Source organism: Neovison vison, chromosome 5 (genome assembly GCF_020171115.1).
Source record: "Neovison vison isolate M4711 chromosome 5, ASM_NN_V1, whole genome shotgun sequence".
NCBI classification, from domain to species: Eukaryota; Metazoa; Chordata; class Mammalia; order Carnivora; family Mustelidae; genus Neogale; species Neogale vison.
This window is the reverse complement of record NC_058095.1, coordinates 106,767,311-106,787,066: the sequence shown is the minus strand read 5'-3', so window position 1 is coordinate 106,787,066 and position 19,756 is coordinate 106,767,311. Positions and strand designations below refer to the sequence as shown.

Genomic DNA, 19,756 nt, shown 5'->3' with positions numbered 1-19,756 from the left:
GCCCCAAGCCTATGTAAGATTTCAGAGAAGAGAAGAGGGAGAGAGAGTTAAGTGTTTAAAAGCAATATATCCTAGGTAAAACTATGTCACACTAGTGGGACAGAGACCATGTGGTTCCAAGAGCCTCCGATATTTACTATCTGTTCTTTTCAGAAAAATATGCTGATGCCTTCTATACCAGAGGATGAGCTTCATTCAACTAAGAGATGCCTGAAGAATTATTTCATTGTAAATCACAGACTAAAATAAACATGGGATAGGAGTGGAAGAATAATTTACAAATGGTGTATGTTCTGCAAAAATAGAAATATTGCAACTTCAAAAATGGAAGGCCAGAAGGGAGCTATGCCTGAGAGCTGAATGCACCTACAATCCCACCCAGCACTAAGGCCACTCTACTGAAGGGTGTCTGCAGATGTTGTGTGTATGGGCAAAGCCTGACTACTACTCAGTCTGGCAGTAACAGGTAACAAGATTTATACAGAAACCAGAGTCATATAACATAAAACCCAAATGTGCAGGCTTACATTGTTATACCAAGAACCAGGAACATCTCAACTCAAAAGGGAAAAGACAGTCAACAGATATCAATACCGAGATGACAGAGATACTGAAATTATCTGACAAAGATTTTCAAAGAACTATCATAAAAATACATCAGTGAGCAATTACAAATATATTTAAAACAAACAAATATAGGAAATCTTAGCAAAGAAATAAAAGATATAAGGAAGACTCAAACAGAAAATTCTGAGCTGAAAAAATCAGTAATCCAAACTTAAAACTCACTGGAATGACTCACTAGTAAAATGGAGAAAAGGAAAAAAAAAACCAACAAATTCAAAGATAGAACAATACAAATCACCCAATCTGAGTAACAGGAAAAACAAACTTCATGAGCGTTGTAGAACAGTAACAAAAGATCAAACATTGTGCCATCAAGAGTCCCAAGAGAACTTTCTGCCAGTGGGTGCCACCGAGTAAGCATCATTCAAGTTCCCTTCCCACTGCCATCATGTCTAAAGTCAGTGCCTCCCAGAGAGCCTGAAGAGCTGCGGAAGTTCTTCATTGGAGGTTTGAACTTTCAAATAACCAATGAGTTTGAGGAGCCATTCTGAGCAATGGGTAATGCTTACGGACTCTGTGGTGTTGAGAGATCCAAATACCACGTGCTCCAGAGGCTTTGGGTTTGTCACATATGCCCCTGTGGAGAAGGTGGATGCAGCCATGAACGCAAGGTCACACATGGTGGATGGAAGAGTTGTGGAACCAAAGAGGGCTGTCTCAAGATTCTCAAAGACCTGGTGCCCACTAAACTGTGAAAAAGATTTTTGTTGATGGCATTAAGATTTTTGTTGATGGCATTAAAGAAGACACTGAAGAATATCATCTAAGAGATTCTTTTGAACAGCGTGGGAAAATCAAAGTGATTGAGATCATGACTGACCGAGGCAGTGGCAAAAAGAGGGGTTTTGCTTTTGTAACATTTAATGACCATGACTCTGTAGACAAGACTGTCATTCAAAAATACCATACTGTGAATGGCTACAACTGTGAAGTAAGGAAAGCCCTATCTAAGCAAGAGATGGCTAGTGCTTCATCCAGCCAAAGAAGCTGAAGTAGTTCTAGAAACTTTGGAGGTGGTCGTGGAGGTGGATTTGGTGGGAATGACAACTTTGGTAGTGGAGGGAACTTCACTGGTCAAGGTGGCTTTGGTGGCAGTCAAGGTGGTGGTGGATACGGTGGCAGTGGTGATGGCTATAACAGATTTGGTAACGATGGAAGCAAATATGGAGGCGGTGGAAGCTAGAATGATTTTGGCAATTACAGCAATCAATCCTCAAATTTTGGACCCATGAAAGGAGGAAATTTTGGAGGCAGAAGCTCTCGCCCCTACGCCAGTGGAGGCCAAAACTCTGCCAAACCACAAAACAAGGTGGCTATGGTGGTTCCAGCAGCAGCAGCAGCTACGGCAGTGGTAGAAGGTTTTAATAACTGCCAGGAAACAAAGCTTAGCAGGAGAGGAGAGCCAGAAAAGTGACAAGGAAGCTACAGGTTACAACAGATTAGTGAACTCACCCAAGCACAGTGGTGGCAGGGCCTAGCTACTACAAAGAAGATCTGTTTTAGACAATACTCAGGTGCAAGGGCAAGGACTGTATTTGTGACTAATTGTATAACAGGTTATTGTAGTTTCTGTTCTGTGGAAATTGTAAAGTATTCCAACAGAGGGTTTTAATGTAGATTTTTTTTTTGCACCCATGCTGCTGATTGCTAAATGTAATAGTTTGATCATGACCTGAATAAATGTATCTTAAAAAAAAAAAATAAAGAGTCCCAAGAGAAGTGGAACTGAAAAATATTTAAAGAAATGATGGCATAAAATTTCCTAAATTTGGCAAAAGATAAGCAGATTCAAAAAGGGGAGAATGAGGCAAGAAAAAGAAAGCAGAATAAGCTTTTCAATTATTGTATAGGTATTAGACAGGAGTCAAAAAATACTATTTAAAACTGTCAAATCAGGGGCGCCTGGGTGGCTCAGTGGGTTAAAGCCTCTACCTTCGGCTCAGGTCATGATCCCAGGGTCCTGGGATTCAGCCATGTGGGGCTTTCTGCTCAGCAGGGAGCCTGCTTCCCTTCCTCTCTCTCTGCCTACCTGTGATCTCTGTCTGTCAAATAAATAAATAAAATCTTAAAAAAAAAAAAACAACAACGACGAAAAAAACCCACCAAAAACTGTCAAATCAGATAGTAGAAGAAAAGGGCATTTTAAAGGTCTAAGTATGAAGGTAACATTAGAACAAAAACAAAGTTTTCTAAATACCAAAATAAGAAAAAAAAGCATACTAAATAGAAAATCAAACACACATTAAATACTATACAAAATAATGTGACAGAGTTAAAACTAAACATATCAAACAATATGAATAGGATTAACTGACCTATAAACAATAAAAAGATTCTTAAATTGGCTCCCAAAACAGAACCCAGTTCTATGCTGTGTACAAGAGACACATCTAAAATTAAGTAATTCAAAAAGGCTAAAAATAAAAGAACAATAAATAGTGCATAGAAGTAAAGTTAAAAATCTAGATCAAATGAATTAATTTCCTAGGATAAGTTTACAAAAAATTGACCTCAGAAAAGAGAGACAGTTTAAGCAAGATAATTTCCATAGCAAAGATAAAATCATCAAGGAATTAACCCCACAAAGTACTAAGACCCAAAAGTTTCAAGGGCAACACTACCATTCTTCAAAGATCAGATAGACCCAATGTTATATAAATTGTTTTAGAGCATAAAAAAATAAAGTACCATAATGTTAATACCTAAACTTCAATAAAAAGCAATAAAAACATGATATTAATGCCTCATAAAGATAGCACAAAAGTAAAACCACAGACCGGTATCACTTAGTGAATACTGGTACAAAAATTCTAAATAAAACATTAGCAAACAGGATCCCAAACCACACTAAGAAAGCAATGTATGATGATCAGGTGGAATTGTTTAAGAAATGCAAAGGGTCGCCTGGGTGGCTCAGTTGGTTGAACATCTGACTCTTGGTTTCAGCTCAGGTCATGATCTTGCAGTCATGAGATCAAGCCCTGCATGGCACTCCATGCTCAGTGGGGAGTCCACTTGGGATTTTCTCTCTCTCTCTCCCTCTGTCCCTCCCCCACCATGTTCTCCCAGGCGCCTAAAATCAATCAATCAGTATTAAAAAAAAAGAAAAAAGAAATGCAAAAATGGTTCAATTTTAGAAATATCATCAATATGTCACATTAGCCAATTTGAGGAGAAAAATCCTGGTTATCTCCACAGACACTGAAAAATTCAACACCCATTCCTTCTTTTTTTTTTTAAAAGATTTTATTTACTTGACAGAGAGAGAGAAATCACAAGTAGGCAGAGAGGCAGGCAGAGAGAGAGAGGGGAGAAAGCAGGTTCCCTGCGGAGCAGAGAGCCCGACATGGGGCTCGATCCCAGAACCCTGGGGTCATGACCTGAGCAGAAGGCAGAGGCTTTAACCCACTGAGCCACCCAGGCGCCCTACCCATTCCTTCTTTTAAGGGGGTATGAGGGGGAGAGGGAAAGAGAGAAGCTTAGGCAGGCTCCAGACCCAGTGGGGAGTCTGACTCAGACCTCAGTCTCAAAACCCTGAGATCAAGACCAGAGTAGAAATCAAGAGTTGGAAACTTAACTGACTGAGCCACCCAGATGCCCCTCAATACCCATTCTTTTTAAAGATTTTTATTTATTTATTTATTTGACAGAGAGAGAGAGAGATCACAATTAGGCAGAGAGGCAGGCGGGGGGGTGGGGAGCAGGCTCCCTGCTGAGCAGAGAGGCCAATGTGGGGATTGATCCCAGGACTCTGGGATCATGACCTGAGCCGAAGGCAGAGGCTTTAAGCCACTGAGCCAGCCAGGTGTCCCTCAGTACCCATTCTTGATGTCAACACTCATAACAGGATTTTATGGATATTCGCTTAACATAATAAAAAAATCTATTAACTTAGGAAACAAATTTGATTCAACAAAAAGAAGAGATTGATAAATTTGTTTACATAAAAAGCAAAAAGTCTGCATAGCAAAATATATCAATGTCAAAAGACAAATTAGGAAAGTATCTGAAATATGTATCACAAAATAAAGAGCTAATATCCTTAATATATAAAGAACTCTTGAAAGCTAAGGAAAAAGAACAAAAATCTGATAGAAAAACAGGCAATAAATGAAAACAGGCTATTTGCAAAGATGTAAAAATGGCCCTTAAATACATGAAATCATGTCCAACTTCACTTATTTAAAAAATGCAAATTAAAACTGATACACAGTTTTTTACCTATCAGACTGGCAAAAATTAAAAATGTGACATCACATTCTATTTGCAAGCCGATGGAGAAAATCACTTTTGTATGATGCTGTTGGATAATACAAAACAACACAGCCTCTAAGACAAGGAATTTGGGCAGTATATAACAAAATTATAATGCATTCTCCTAGCAATCCTGTTTCTAGGGATTTATCCTCAAGAGTATCTCCAATAATATGAAAATACACAGGATTATTTAATGCTATGTTATTTATATTTGCAAAATTCAGGAAATAGTCTGAATACCTATCCATAATGGTGTGTTTGAATAAATCATGTTCACAAAACTGGTTGACTTGGCCTGTATTTTAGGAGGCTGTTAAATAAAATGTAACCTTTTTTCCCATTATGTGGCACATCCTACTGGCAGAAGACCACTTTTTTCTAATTATCAGATACCTAGAAAAATGAAATATTTAAGGTTTCTAAGCTGAGGCCAATTAATAATTTTCAGTGGGATCTCCACAACAGTATCTGAAAAACTGGTAGGGTAAGGTAAGCTACAGCTAAGTCCTAGGCCTCCTGAAACTGCAGATACTTCCAGTCTCTCTTTAATTTTGTTTGGTAATATAACTGGGTCTTCACTGAAAATTTCATTTTATATAAAAAATTTTTGTATTTAATTTTTGAAAAGAGAGAGAGCACACGAGTGCGCATGGATGTGCAGGAGCAAGAGGAAGGGCAGAGGGAGAGCGAGTGAGAATCTTAAGCAGGTTCCACACCCAGTGAAGAGCCTGAAGCAAAACTCAATCTCAGGACCCTGAGAACACAACCTGAGTCAAAATCAAGAGTTGGGACGCTTAACCAACTGAGCCACCAAAGTTCCCCTGAAAATTCAGTATTAAAAAAGTTCTAAAAACTTTAAAATTCACAGCACACAATTATCAGGCCACTCTAGCTTCTGTTTTCATCAAAGTTTGCTTTTTTCATCTCTATTACCAGGCTAACAGCGAGTGCTCTATGTCTCTGATGCTTGTAATTTTACTTTTTGTTGCCTTTTCCCATGAAAGCTGCTTCTATTATCTTACACCTTCCCCCCTACTATTCTTTTTTCTCAGTTTTCCCTTTTTCTTGATTTCAATGCTAAACTATCTGGGTTTTACAGGGACTACTAGTCAATGAGTATATTCTTCCAGCTAATCATTTGATTAATGATGTGCCAACAAAGTCTTCAGTAATCCTGGGCTACTTTAATTATTTTTCACTATGCATGCCTGTTTTTTCTCTGCTAGAAAGCTTTAAAAGTTTTTACTTCAGCTAGTATATCAGATACTTGAAGATTGCTAGAAAGCTGATCTCTAGACACACGCAAAAGACTTGACAACTCTACATGGTTCTGAGACAATAATCTTGAAAACTGGCATATGAACCAAACAAAAATCTCCAGGAACTTGAAGTCTTCCAATAAGAATAAGCTCAGCTCAAAGACCTTCACTGATCTTTGTCACCTCCAATAAATGTGCTAACAAAAAATGTCCTGTTAGGCACTGTTACAGAAGACTGCTATTAACATGTATAGCATTTCCTAGAAGATTAGGTATCCGTGGAATGTCTACGGAATGTCAAATTCACACATGCTTCAGAGCTAACTTGGGTTACAAGTGTGTACTTCTACTTTATCCTTATATGCAGCAATGGGTAACTTAGAAGACTAGGGGTACTCACATCCTACACATTCCAAAGAAGGACCTGCCCTTGATTAGCTCCTCTGAGATAACCTCTACACTCTTGGATTATCCTGTCTGATTACACTGTATACCTGAGATCTTGGGCAAATAGCTTATGTAACGATGTGATTTTATGTTGAATATCTCTTTTAGTTTGAAGTTGTGGGCGACACTGTTATCAGTTTGTCCTCTAGAGGGGATGGAGACTGAGTAGGTAAAGAGAGTAATGCAGGCTGTCCATGCTTATATGACTGACCCCCCCCAATAAATACCCTGCACACCACAGTTCAGGAGATTCCTCGTTAGCAATATTTCATGTGTTCATATGTGTCACTCATGGCTACTTGGAAAATAAAGCACTGTCTTTACAACTCTACTGGGGGAGGAGAACTGGAAGCTTGTAACTGGTTTCTCCTAAACTCTGCCCTCTGCCTTTTGCCTTTGTTGATTTTAATCTTGTGAAACAGTAAGATATATACATACACACACACACACACACATACATATACAGTATAAATATATTTATATTTATAAGTGACTATCCCTGGCACTGTGTCCTGGCACAGAGCTCCTAAAACTAATTTCTTATGCAGTAAGAGCACTAGGAACACCTCTTGTTCTAGTATCTGACTTTGACCCTGTCCCTGACACAGGACTCCTAAACTCTTATAAACTCCTAAGTAATAAGAGAACCAGGAGCATCTTTTGTTCTATTTAGATGACTCTGGGTAGGCTCTTGGATGGATACTGGTTGCCAGAAAGACCAAGCCCTGATTAGAAATTTGGAGTTTTCAGCCCTATCAAGAGAGGGGAGAAGGGCTGGAAACTGAGTTAATAATGGATCACGCCTAATGAAGAAACCTGCATAAAAATCCCAATAGTACAAAATTCAGTGAGCTTCCTGGATAGAGCTCCTGCCCTTAGGGCCCTCCTAGATCTTGCTCTTTGTATCTCTTCACCTGTATCCTTTATCATCTCCTTTAATAAACCAGCAAATGTGTTACCCTGAGTTCTGTGGGCCACTTTAACAAATTAACCTACCTGAACTCAAGGACAGGGTTGTTGGAACTTCCTATCTATAGCCAGTTAGTCAGAAGCACAGGTGACAATCTGGGCTTGCAACTAGCATCTGAAGTGTGAGTGCTGGGGTGGGGGTGGGGGACCTGAGAGAAATGAATGCTTAACCTGTGGGATCGGATACTCTTTCTAGGTAGACCGTGTCACAATCAAATTAAATTATAGGGTACCCAGATGGTATCACAGAGATTTGCCTTTTGTTGTGGGGAAAACCCCTATACATCTGGCAACCAGACTTGTCGGAAGTGAAGCAGTCCATGTGAGTAGTAAAGGAGAACATACAGAGGATGAACACACAGATGGGAAGGGCTGGGATTTTCCCTATATAGGAAGGAAAAAAACTTTAAGTTTTTCCTAAATGAATCTGTATCCTTTTGCTGTAATAAACGATAAGCATGAGTGTAACAGTTTTCTGTGACTCTTTCTAGCAGTTCATTGAACTTGAGGGTGGTCTCAGGGATCCCTGACACGCTTATCATCAAGTGTCACTAACAATCAAGTCTCCACAATAACCAATCTGCTACAACTGATTAATTTCATTTGCACCAGCAATACAATAAGCTAGATTTGTACCAAATGTTAGGTAACACTCAAAATTGTCTAGGCATGTTAAGCCATGGATGAACAACTTTGAAAAGGGCAGGAAAACCAAATGCTACAGAGTTATTGTAACTGCAAATTAACTTTAAGAAGCACACTAACTGCAATCTGTGCCCTCCTTAATACCCACCGCCAGGCTCACCCATCCCCCTACTCCCTTTCCCTCTAAAACCCCCGGTTTGTTTCTCCAAGTCCACAGTCTCTCATGCTTCGTCTCTCTTTGGATTTCTCCCAATTCACTTTTCCTTTCCTTCTCCTAATGTCCTCCATGTTATTCCTTATCCTCTACAAGTAAATGAAACCATATGATAATTGAATTTCTCTGCTTGACTTATTTCACTCAGCATAATCTCCTCCAGTCCTGTCCACGTTGATGCAAAAGTTGGGTATTCATCCTTTCTGATAGAGGCATAATATTCCATTGTATATATGGACCATATCTTCTTTATCCATTCATCTGTTGAAGGGCATCTCAGCTCTTTCCACTTTGGCTATTGTGGACATTGCTGCTATGAACACTGGGGTACATATGGCCCTTCTATTTACTACATCTGTATCTTCGGGGTAAATACCCAGTAGTGCAATTGCCAGGTCATAGGGCACTGGGTGTTGTACATAAACAATGAATCTTGGAACATTGCATCAAAAACTAATGATGTATTTTATGGTGACTAACATAACACAATAATAAAATAAAAAGAAGTACACTAACTAAAGAGCAATAAACAGAGACTAACCTGAATCAGTCCAGATTTTGTCTCTAGTCCTGTCAATATTTAGTTTTTCTTTTAATATCACATAGGCATATTGCAATCAATAAACCAACTAATTATCTCTACACCCCAACCCAGCTTCCTCAGCATTCTCACTAGTCACTGTCTCATCAATCAAGTCACTCCTACTATTTTATTCCTCTGCCTGCTCTTCTTGATTTCAGTTGTGTCCTACACCTTAAAACTCAAATTAGAAAGATAGGTATGACTTCCTCTTTTCTTACCACCCATATAAAACCCAGCAAATTTCTGAAACATTTCTAGAGTCTTATCTTCTTGATATCTAAGCTCTAGTACTGGTGCTAATCTTTTCTCATCCACACCAGAAAATCACCACCGATTTGTCTTCCCAACTCCAACTTCCCCCTAAAATCTACATTCCACTTAATGATATGAATCATTAAGCCAGAATACAAATTAGACCATTATTCTTTGGTTTGCGATCAGCTACATAAAAAGGACATATGGCCCTTAAGGTGGTATAGAAGATGCTGTGTGATTCAGACACTGCTAAATTTCTGCTGTATTTTCTCCCATTCTTTGTTTTTATAATTTATTCTTCCATCTATCTAGTTTTAACAACTGCTTTGCTGGCTCCCTTGATGTCACTACTCAAATGCAGAGCATTTCTTAGAATTCAACTTTTAGCCCTTTTTCCATATTTTCACGAATCCCTTAAATACTGATAAATCTCAAGTCTATATTGAGTTTCCTTCTTAGAATACTGCTATGGAGGAACTACAAGTAAATCAGAATCAATGTGTCTGCCCTACAATAGACTCATCAACCTTCTCTACCAGTCTCATCCTTTTGCTTTACTCCTTCTGATGGTTAAGGCATTATTATCCATGTGGACTGCTAAATTAGAAACCAAAGTAATTTTTACTTTTCCTTCAATTCGATCCTTTCCTCTCAAAAATCTACTTATTTTATCTCTTAACACCCAAACTTTTCCTCTCTTAATCATTACTGTTTCTAACTTAGACCTTCCTTAAACCAATTATGATGGTAAAATAAGCCCCTACTTACATTCATACCTTCCCCATTCCAAACCCTGCATACCTCTTCTCAGTTATCTGACCATAACAGATATAAGCACATCACTCCTCTATTTAAAAATCTTCAATGACTCTCCACTGATCACAAGATATAGCCAAAACTGTTCAACACAGGATTGAAAACCCTGCAACTTAACTCCCCAGCAAATGTATTGGGTTACTAACTATCTGTATTCTCCAAACCCTCCAAGTATGCTCCTGAGTCTTTCTTATCTTTCCTCATATGCCTGAAATGACTTTTCAACTTGACAAAGTACTACTTGTCCCAGCTGTATGACATTACATAATTTAACTATCTGCCTCTTTTAACAAATTTGTTAGAGGGAGATCATGATGGTACCAATCACATTTTAATAAAGAATAAATGAGTTAACATACGAAAAGTGCTTAAAGTAATGCCCCGCACATTTTCAACCCTTAATAAATGTTAGCTATTAAAATAATCCATCTTTGTTACCCCAGTTGCCACTTCTACCACCATCTTTCTCCACATGATACTAGTTTCAAATGTTACTTTCTCAGTGAAGCTTTCTGGTTGCCAGAGAGAACATGCACTCTCATAATTAGCATTTTAGTCATTCCTCTATTTCACTTTTACTCTGTTTTCACACCATATTCTGTATTTATGGAATCATGTTATAAAAAACGCACAGGGCAGGGACATAGCTTCAAGTCTCAGCTATGGCTCTTATTTATCATATTGGCCCTTAGGTTATTTTACTTTACTGAATTTTAAACTCTTTATCAATAAAATAGGAGAATAAAACTTATCACATAAGGATACAGTAAGGTAGAAGGAAATTACAGTAACAGATTCAGCATAGCAAGTTGTCAACAAAAGTTCATTCCTTCCAACTCTTTTTACCTGCTACTAATGTAAAGGTCTTAGAAGGCAGGGTCTCTATGTCTTTTTTATCTTTGAGCCTACAATTCAAAGCACAATTTAGGCTTAAGTGGTTAATCCATGAGTATTTGTTCAACTCGACAAATATACCTGTAACTCAATACCCCTGGCTTTCAAATAAAAATCATCAATAGATGGTAGAAGATTTCATCTGGCTGTGATCAATTCCATAATGTCCTGGGGTAAAAGTCTTGGTGCCAATATCAGATATTTTGTTTATTTTACCTATAATCTTGCGGTTGGGATGCTTAGAAATAAATTTAGCAACAAATACATTTTGTGATATAATTTTACTTCTTCTTGCTGTTAAGATAATTACTACTTTTTTCACTTTTACTAAGTCACGTTTATATTCATTTTAAAAATAGAACAGTATATGACTAAACAGCTTTCAGTTAGTTTTTATGACATTTCAGGCTAATATGGCACAAATGACAAGTTCTTTAGTTGCAAAAAACATTCCTTCCTAAGAGCTTAAAGTTCTAAAATGAGTAAGAGAAATGTGGTTCAATGTTAGCAATGTTAGCAAATGCATTTTCTTCATGCCAGTGATAAATCACACACATAGCTCTGGGAAACACATACATTTTTATTATATGTGTATGTAAACAAAGACAGCATTATAAAAACAGAAACATGCAGCAAATCAGAAAGAGATCTTAGCCAGAACAAGAGAAGCCAAATCAATGCGAGATGAACACTAACTAAATTTATTCATTATTTTACTCCATGGAAAAATAACATTTTGCTTTGCTACATTAGGGGAGTTTTCAGATTATTTAATAATAAAAAAAAAATCTGCTAGAATACATATAGTAAATTCTTAACTATATCTCACATAATGACCAAATCACCTGAAAATGCCTTTGCATTTAAACTTAAAAAGAATACTTAAACTTAAAAAGAATAATTGGTATTCTTCAATACTATATACCTCCAAAGGTTGTCCTGGGAGGCAGTGTGGTTTCACACAAAAGCACACAAAATCTGCCATTGGAAGATCTCAATTTTTTTTGTTTTGTTTTGTTTTTGTTTTTTAAGAAGATCTCTGTTTTGAACATCAACTTTAATTCTTATAAGCTCTTCAACCTTGGATGAACCATTTAATCTTTCCCTGAGGCCCAGTTTCTTATTCTATAGAATGATGGCATAATATCAATCCTATTAAAACTATCAAAAGAGATTTATTTTTTTAAAAGATTTATTTACTTGAGAGAGACAAAGAGAGAGACAGAGCAAGAGGGGGGATGGAGAGGGACAAGTATACTTAGGGCTAAGCAGGGAGACCAATGTAGAACCCAACTGAGGTCTCAATCCCATGACCCTGCCATCACTGTCTTAGCCAACATCAAGAGTTGGACTCTTAACCAGCTAATGAGGTTTAAAGAAATATGAAGGTGCTTTATAGAGTTTTTACCACTTTATAAATATGGATACTTAAAATAATAGGAATGACACAGATAAATAATTACACATGTGAGATTTCTCTGAAGTTTGCATTTTTGCTATCTGGATGATTTAAGATATAAAGTTAATATAATCTTAATTCTATTTCTGAAAAAGGTTAACATTATGGAAGACTCACAAGTTAGTAAAATACATGCTGACACTTACAAAAGTCTAAAAAATAAATAACCCTTCCAGTCCCATCAAGAGCAAAATCCCAAATCTAAGATTCTACTTTACTTACGTTTATGTCTGTATGATATATGAGGACACATAATGCTGGCAAAATCTGAGGAAAGAAGATAAACAATAAATAACACTAGAGTTGATGAATATGTCTTTGTAAAAATGAATAACTGTGATACAAAAAGCAGTAAATATTACTTGCAAAGCAAGAAAAGATAATGTTAAATTTATTTAAATCTCTATTAGGAAAGTGAAAATCTGATTTCAGTTCATATCTGAAAAAACCAAGAACATAGTTCAGATAGTCAATTAAAATATCCAAATAAGTCTGGCAGAGATTAATGCACCTTAAAGGAAAAACAGTTGTTTTCTGTAACCTTCTTTCTAACATATAATGTCAAGTGGAAAGAATGAAGATGCAATTATACAATACAGCTAGCTAAAAAAAAAAAAGCTGGTTTTTTTTGGGTAAAGATTTTATTTTTAAGTCATCTCTATACTCAACGTGGGTCTCAAACTTACAACCCCAAGACCAAGAGTCACATGCTTTATTGACTGAGACAGTCAGGTGCCCCTAAAAAAAGGCTATTCTTAAAAATGTCATCTCACTTACCTGCTTAAAGAATAAGATAAGATTTTATTTAATTAGCTACTTCAGTCAAATTAAAGTTTCTGATTTCAGATTTAATCAAGAAAATTATAACCAGTACAAAGTATATAGTTTGCTGAATTCAGGCCTTACCTATCCTTTTTTTTTTAGTTTTAATCTGGGAGGGAGGAAGTGGGGATGTGAGGGAATCACACTAAGTACCCTTTCTCTAACAGCAAAACACAGAAACTGGGGAAGATGTCTATTACAAAGGTTCACAGTTAATATTTTTTGACAGCCAAGTGATTAAAGATTGCATAGGGTTTTTCAAAAACTTAAAATACTCAGATCCATTTACAACTTAGATGTAGATAGAAAAGTGTTTACTTTGTTTTAATTCGTAGATTTAACACAAAATATGTCACACATTTAAGAACACTGATTTTGTCAGAAATCTAGAGAAATTTCAATTGGACTTAATGTAAATTCATTCAAGAACATTTGCATGTAAATACACCAGTTTTATTTGTAGCAATCCCCCCCCTTTTTTAGTAATAAACCAACAATGCAATGTAGTAATAAAACCTCTGAGATTTGGTTTTCTCCTTTTGTATTTTTCTTTTTGAAAGTTGTTTTTTCATGAAAATAGTCAATAAAAAATAAGAATTAGGGTGGGTGAACATTTTGTGAGATGCCATAAGATACTCAACTTTCATTTCACGGGAGTCAAAAATTAAATACGATGTTACTTCAAAGATCTCATACTTGCAATGAAGTTAAGTATATGCATTATTTCATTCCCTGAATGAAAATCTAAAGCATAAACATAGGGAAAATATACCATCTGGGCTTTGCAATTCTTCATTTACCTCCTGAACTGTCTCCATAGGCGGTGGGGGGTCCTTATTCCTGCAGAGATTGACAATGACCCATGTGACGTTCCGAAGGAAGGTGATGGGAATGGAGGGATTGATGAAGGACAGAAGAGGTTTGACAACTCCCAGTGATATGACATAATCTCTACATTGAGGACCATCACCTACAGAAATGAAAATTGTATTTAAAAAAAAATTACATTCAGGATGAGAAAGTCTGAAATGTATGCAATGGCTCATGTTGGGACACTGATGTTCTATGTTTCCTCACCATTAGTCAAGGGCATCAAGTGTTGCTCCTTCTCTAGATTTTGATTTGGAGAACACAAATTTAACCTACAAATCCTGATAGCAAATTGCATTATCTGTTTCAAGAGGTACCATCTTAAGTTAGTATTTATGAGGCAAGAAGATAGTCAACCCACGTTAAAATTAGAGGAAACATAGGATGTAATGGCTATGCCAATGTAGGAAAAAAGTTAATTAAGAGTCTTAATTAGAGTCTTTTTAAACCTAAATCCAACTTACCTATAATGTTTCCCAAAGCCCATACTGCTTGTTCACAAACATTCTGATGTGGTGAATGGAGAAGTCTCAAAAAAAGAGGTACGGCATCTATAATAAAAACAAATATTGATATTGCAAAATGTTTAAGAGTTTATAGATTTCAGACTAAATAAGTTGATAAAATACACAGAGCCTGGCATACTATGGTTACCCAATTACAGTTCATTGAATGAATAGATGTGGCAAATAACGTTACCATAAAAAACGTTCATTTTAGTATTTTCCCCTAGTAATATTCAAGTAACACACTTATTGAAAAGATTTACAAGTTACTATTATATATCATTAACTAAAAAGAAAACAGCAGCAGGAAATTTTTCCTTTAAGGCATTAAAAAAAAAAAAGATTCCCCCCAAACACATAAACTTCATAGAATATAATACTTGCAATGAAGTTAAGTATATGCATTATCAGTATGATCCCAATTGCTGATATGGGAGTTTATGTAAAGAACTGATCATTCCCCTATCTGGTTTATCTTATAAATTAAAATAATTTATCATTATAATCTTTACTCTTACATAATTTATACATTAATATAAGTGTAATGTAAAACACTGGTATCACACTCACTCCAGGTAGGAAACTAAATATAAACTAGATCACTTTTTCTTAAATTTCAGTCAACTGTGTACTACTTCCAGGATTTTTTGTTGTATCTCTGCACTACCTGTATTATTTACTTAATACTTAAACTAAAATCAACTTTTAACAGCTTTATTGAGATATAATTTATATACATATATCTGGTACACAATTCAGTGATTTTTAGTGTTTATACAGAGTTGTATAGTTATCGCTACAATTTAATTTTACATGTCCTTCAACCCCAAAAGAATGCCATATATCCACAGCAGTCCTATTGCCCACTCCTCCAGCTTTAGGCAGCCATTTAATTTGCTTTCTGTCTCTATAGATTTTCATATTTTAGACATTTTATACAAATGAAATTGTATTAATATGTGGGGGTTTTTTTCTGGTTTGGCTTCTTTATTTAGCATAGTGTTTTTGAAGGTCATCCATATATAGCACATATTAACGTTTCATTCTTTTTTCTTGCTGAATAGTATACTATTATAGAACACATTCTGTTCATCTACTTATATCAGTTAATGGATACTGGAATTACTTCCACATTTGTGCTATTATACAAGTCTTTGTGTGGACATGTTTTCATATCTGTTGGGTCCACCTAATAGTGGCACTGCTAGGTCATATGGTAACTCTATGATTAATTAGTCTTTTGATAAACTGTTTCTCCAGAGAAGCCACACCATTGCTACCAGCAATGTATAAGTTTCAATTGACTTCACATCAGTAATTTAGCTAATTTTATCACTTCTATAAATAGAAGACCAGTATCATTGACCACTATCACAAACAGAAAGTAACCAAAAAATTAAAAATGCAAATAAAACACTGTTATTAAATTATACCTCCTTGCCTTTATTAATGGTTTTTGTCTAAAACCTGCTACCTTTCTGGTACAACTAATACCTAACTGGAAACGTTCTCCTTTGAAATATCTGAAAAAGACTGGTATTTTCACTAACTGATTCAATGTAATTTATTGCTGTATCATATACTACTTATCATTAAAATCATCTCCAGGGATACCTAAAGCCAGATTTCTTAACCTACATGTTAAGAGTTCTTGGGGACATCTAATTTTTTCAAAGTTGTTGGTTTTTTTTTGTCAGTTTGGATCAACACACGAATCATAGTTAGCCCATCGTGAGGTGGGCAAAATTTTAAAAATATATGTTACAAGTTAAAAGGCGTAAGTTACGCAGCACATTGGAGGTACTAGAAACAGAAAATATAAAACCTGTTGTTAGGAGATGGTCTCTACCCAAAAAGATAAAACTTAGTTCACTTTTTAGTAGCCACAATTAAAATTATTTAGTGATAGATTAATGATAGCTATGGGAAAGATATCAACCATCAAAAGAAACTCATAAAATTCACTAGTTTAAAATGTTGTAAAAAATTCAGTCTTTACAACAAAACTCCACTTCCTTGCCTTTATTTTTTAAAAACTCCCAGCAAGTAAGGATGTTGATTTACTTACTAGACTGTACAACAGCTTGAGTCTGTGCAGAAGTTCCTGATGCTATATTAGTTAATGCCCAAGCAGCTTCAAACTGTAATGAAGGGCTGTAAAACACAATAAAAAATCTTGAGACACAGTAACTACCAGTTAAATTTAGGACCCACAAACCTATACAGTTATTCTTTACCCTGCCCTTGAATTTCGCCTTGTTATATCCAATCGGCTACTGTCTCACTAGCTTCCAAAGTCAGACAATATAAACCTACTTGTTTATCCCCACTGGCAGTCACAACATTTAGCCAGTCCTTATTTTCTTTGACTCCTTCCTTTCCCGTAAACATCTAATCAAAAAGTCATGTTGATTTTACACCCTAAATATTTCTTATATTTATAGCATCACTCTTAAAATCACTGTACTAGTTGAGGCCCTCGCCATTTCACTTGAATACTGTTATAGCCTCTAGACTGGTCTTAAAGTTGAGACTCCATCTGATCCACTACATCATATGCTTTACATACTGGAGATATTACGGTTGCATAATTTTACTGAAAAGATGAAATTTTTACAATTTAGCATTATGATAAAAGACCTCACACAGAAAGTGAAAACTCAACTAGATTTTCAGACAGGTAAGGAAAGAAAGCCACTAACAGCTGGAAATACAAATAAAAGTATCATGGGTGGGATGACCATGATGTGTACAGGTGACAAGGAATAGATCAAGAGAGTGGAAGCTAACTAAGAAAGCATGCAGAAATTTAACAGGGGATGAAACTGGAAAGGTTAGGTTATCAAGTATGTGTTTATGGTCAGGGTGCTAGGGTGGTGAAGGGGAGTAGAACTCAAATCCCAAGCTTCAGAAGTTGGAATTTATTCTACAGACATACTAATATAGAGGGCTACTGAGGTTAAAGGCTAATGGAAAGTAAATTATATACATTGAGTTAGGATAGATAGCTGAAAGAATATAAGTTCCTTTAAACAGAATACCAAGGTAGGAGGGGGTATAGTGGGGAAAAACTGAGAGCCGAAGGTTAGGGACTTAGAGGAAAGCTCTATAAATATCGAAGAAAGTAAGGTTGTTAGTAACAAGGTTAGAGAAATCCAAGAAGGAAAAAGATTTTAAAGAGAATAAATGTCACAGACAGAACAAGCAGTGAGGTTAAAAAAAAAAAGCCAGTAAGAAAATGGAGTAGCAGATAAGAACTACACGATGAATTTTGGTGAAGTCAGGGAATCAGAGGCAGAGAAGAAGCAAAAGGACAATAAGAGCAAAGATGATGAGTTTATGTTGTTCTTGGCTGGAAGAAGAAAGTGTTTTGGGGTTAATCTATTAAGCTAGTCCAGGCAGCTTGGAAAAATACTGGAAATTAGGGCCTTAAGTGAGTAAACAGTGAGATATAAAAAATAAAATTATAAAGCAGGGAGTATTCTAAGATCACATTAAAAAAAAAAGAAAAAAAGAAGATATAGAAAAATAATGTGTAGTAAGTAAACAATAAATGAGCATTTACTCTAAGTTTGATACAGTAGTGTTTTGTGTATATTATTTCCATTCCTGATAACTAACTAATTTTTACTGATGAGGTATCTGAGGCTCAAAAGCCACTTGGTTTTTGGTCATAGCAAACTCTCCACTTAAACCAACATCTATTTGGCTCCAAAGTTAATGGGCTTTTATATGGTAACACAATTTCCCATGACAATTCCATAAAGTCAAATCTAAACAACCAAAAATTTTGTTTTTGCTTTGGGTGGTAGTTGTACAGGCCTGTATATATTTAATCGTAATTTTTATATATATATTTCAAAGACACACAGACACACACAAAACATGAGCCTATGCCAAAGGCTGGAATGTAAAGTAAAAAAAAAAAAAAAAGATAAGGAGATCAAGGGAAGAAGGGAGTCTGCATCCCCCCGCCCCGCCCTGCCACCCTCTCCCTGCCACTCCCCTTGCTTACTCTTTCTCACTTTAAAATAAATAAATGACATCTTTTAAAAAAAATTAAATAAAATACTTTGGAGTTAAAACTTAGGTTCTTCTCCATTAATTCAAATTGATGAGTTTTAAGATACAGCACACTGGGATATCTCTTAAACATTGGCAGAAATGGGGCCACGCCTCAAAAGATACAAAGTAGTGTTTTCCCCTTTCTATTCTGGAAAAGTACAATCTGATTTTTAATTTACCACAAATAAAAAGCATATTATTTAGACAAATAATCATGGTTGGAGTTATATTAAAGATTTTGCAGAAGATCAGTGGATCAGCTGGAATATTCCCAGGGTAAGAGCCACTCAGTTCTGGAAACCATTCATGTTGACTCAGTCATAAGGTTAATCTATATATAGACTCATAAGCAAAGAGTGACTCAAACACTATTTGGGTTGTTTTAAAATATTATTCAAAACAAAAACAAAATAAATAAAGACTATAAATATTTGAAGTAAGTTAGAATAGGCAATAAACATTAAGCTAAAATTTTCCTAGAAAATACACACATACTTCAAAAACTAAAAACAACAACAACAACAACAACAAAACCCCCTTCAGGTCTTTTGAATATGATCATACAATTAAGAAGTTACATAAAAATATATGACAAATGAAGGGATATGGACATTGGGGAGGGTATGTGCTATGATGAGTGCTGTGAAATGTGTAAACCTGGCAATTCACAGACCCGTACCCCTGGGGATAAAAATACATTATATGGTTATTAAAAAAAAAAAAGATAAACATAACTTTTAAGATGATTGTAAAACAATATGACAAATGAAAAACATAATAAATGCAAAACCTAACTGAACCCATTAATTAAATTATAATCCTAAATTTTCAGTTAGCTAAAAATAAGTGAACAGAGACTCAAATCCATACTTACTTATCATCCCTTTCTAGACATTTGACTAGAATTGGTAAAATCCCAGATTTTATTAGGTCATCAATTGGTGGGTTTCTGTCACTGGATAATAGCTTTCTAAAAAAAGAAATATAAGAAATTAACTGCTATAATTTTCAAACTATGAACAGAAGAAACAACGTATTACTTCTAGACTACTAGCTAAGACACCTACA

The 19,756-nt window shown here is 35.7% G+C and overlaps 1 protein-coding gene and 1 pseudogene across 1 annotated transcript in view; one reads left to right on the top strand and one right to left on the bottom strand.

Moving 5' to 3' along the window:
• The window catches only part of KPNA3 (karyopherin subunit alpha 3), a 102,144-nt gene that overhangs the window by 11,709 nt on the left and 70,679 nt on the right, over window positions 1–19,756 (bottom strand). Inside the window, exons 6-10 of the mRNA XM_044249680.1 lie at window positions 19,563–19,658; window positions 16,692–16,777; window positions 14,582–14,668; window positions 14,048–14,217; window positions 12,648–12,692 (exon numbers count right to left, since the gene is read on the bottom strand). Coding sequence (XP_044105615.1) covers window positions 12,648–12,692; window positions 14,048–14,217; window positions 14,582–14,668; window positions 16,692–16,777; window positions 19,563–19,658 — 484 coding nt within the window. The remainder of the gene's footprint in view (window positions 1–12,647; window positions 12,693–14,047; window positions 14,218–14,581; window positions 14,669–16,691; window positions 16,778–19,562; window positions 19,659–19,756) is intronic.
• LOC122907280 lies at window positions 599–2,082 on the top strand (annotated as a pseudogene).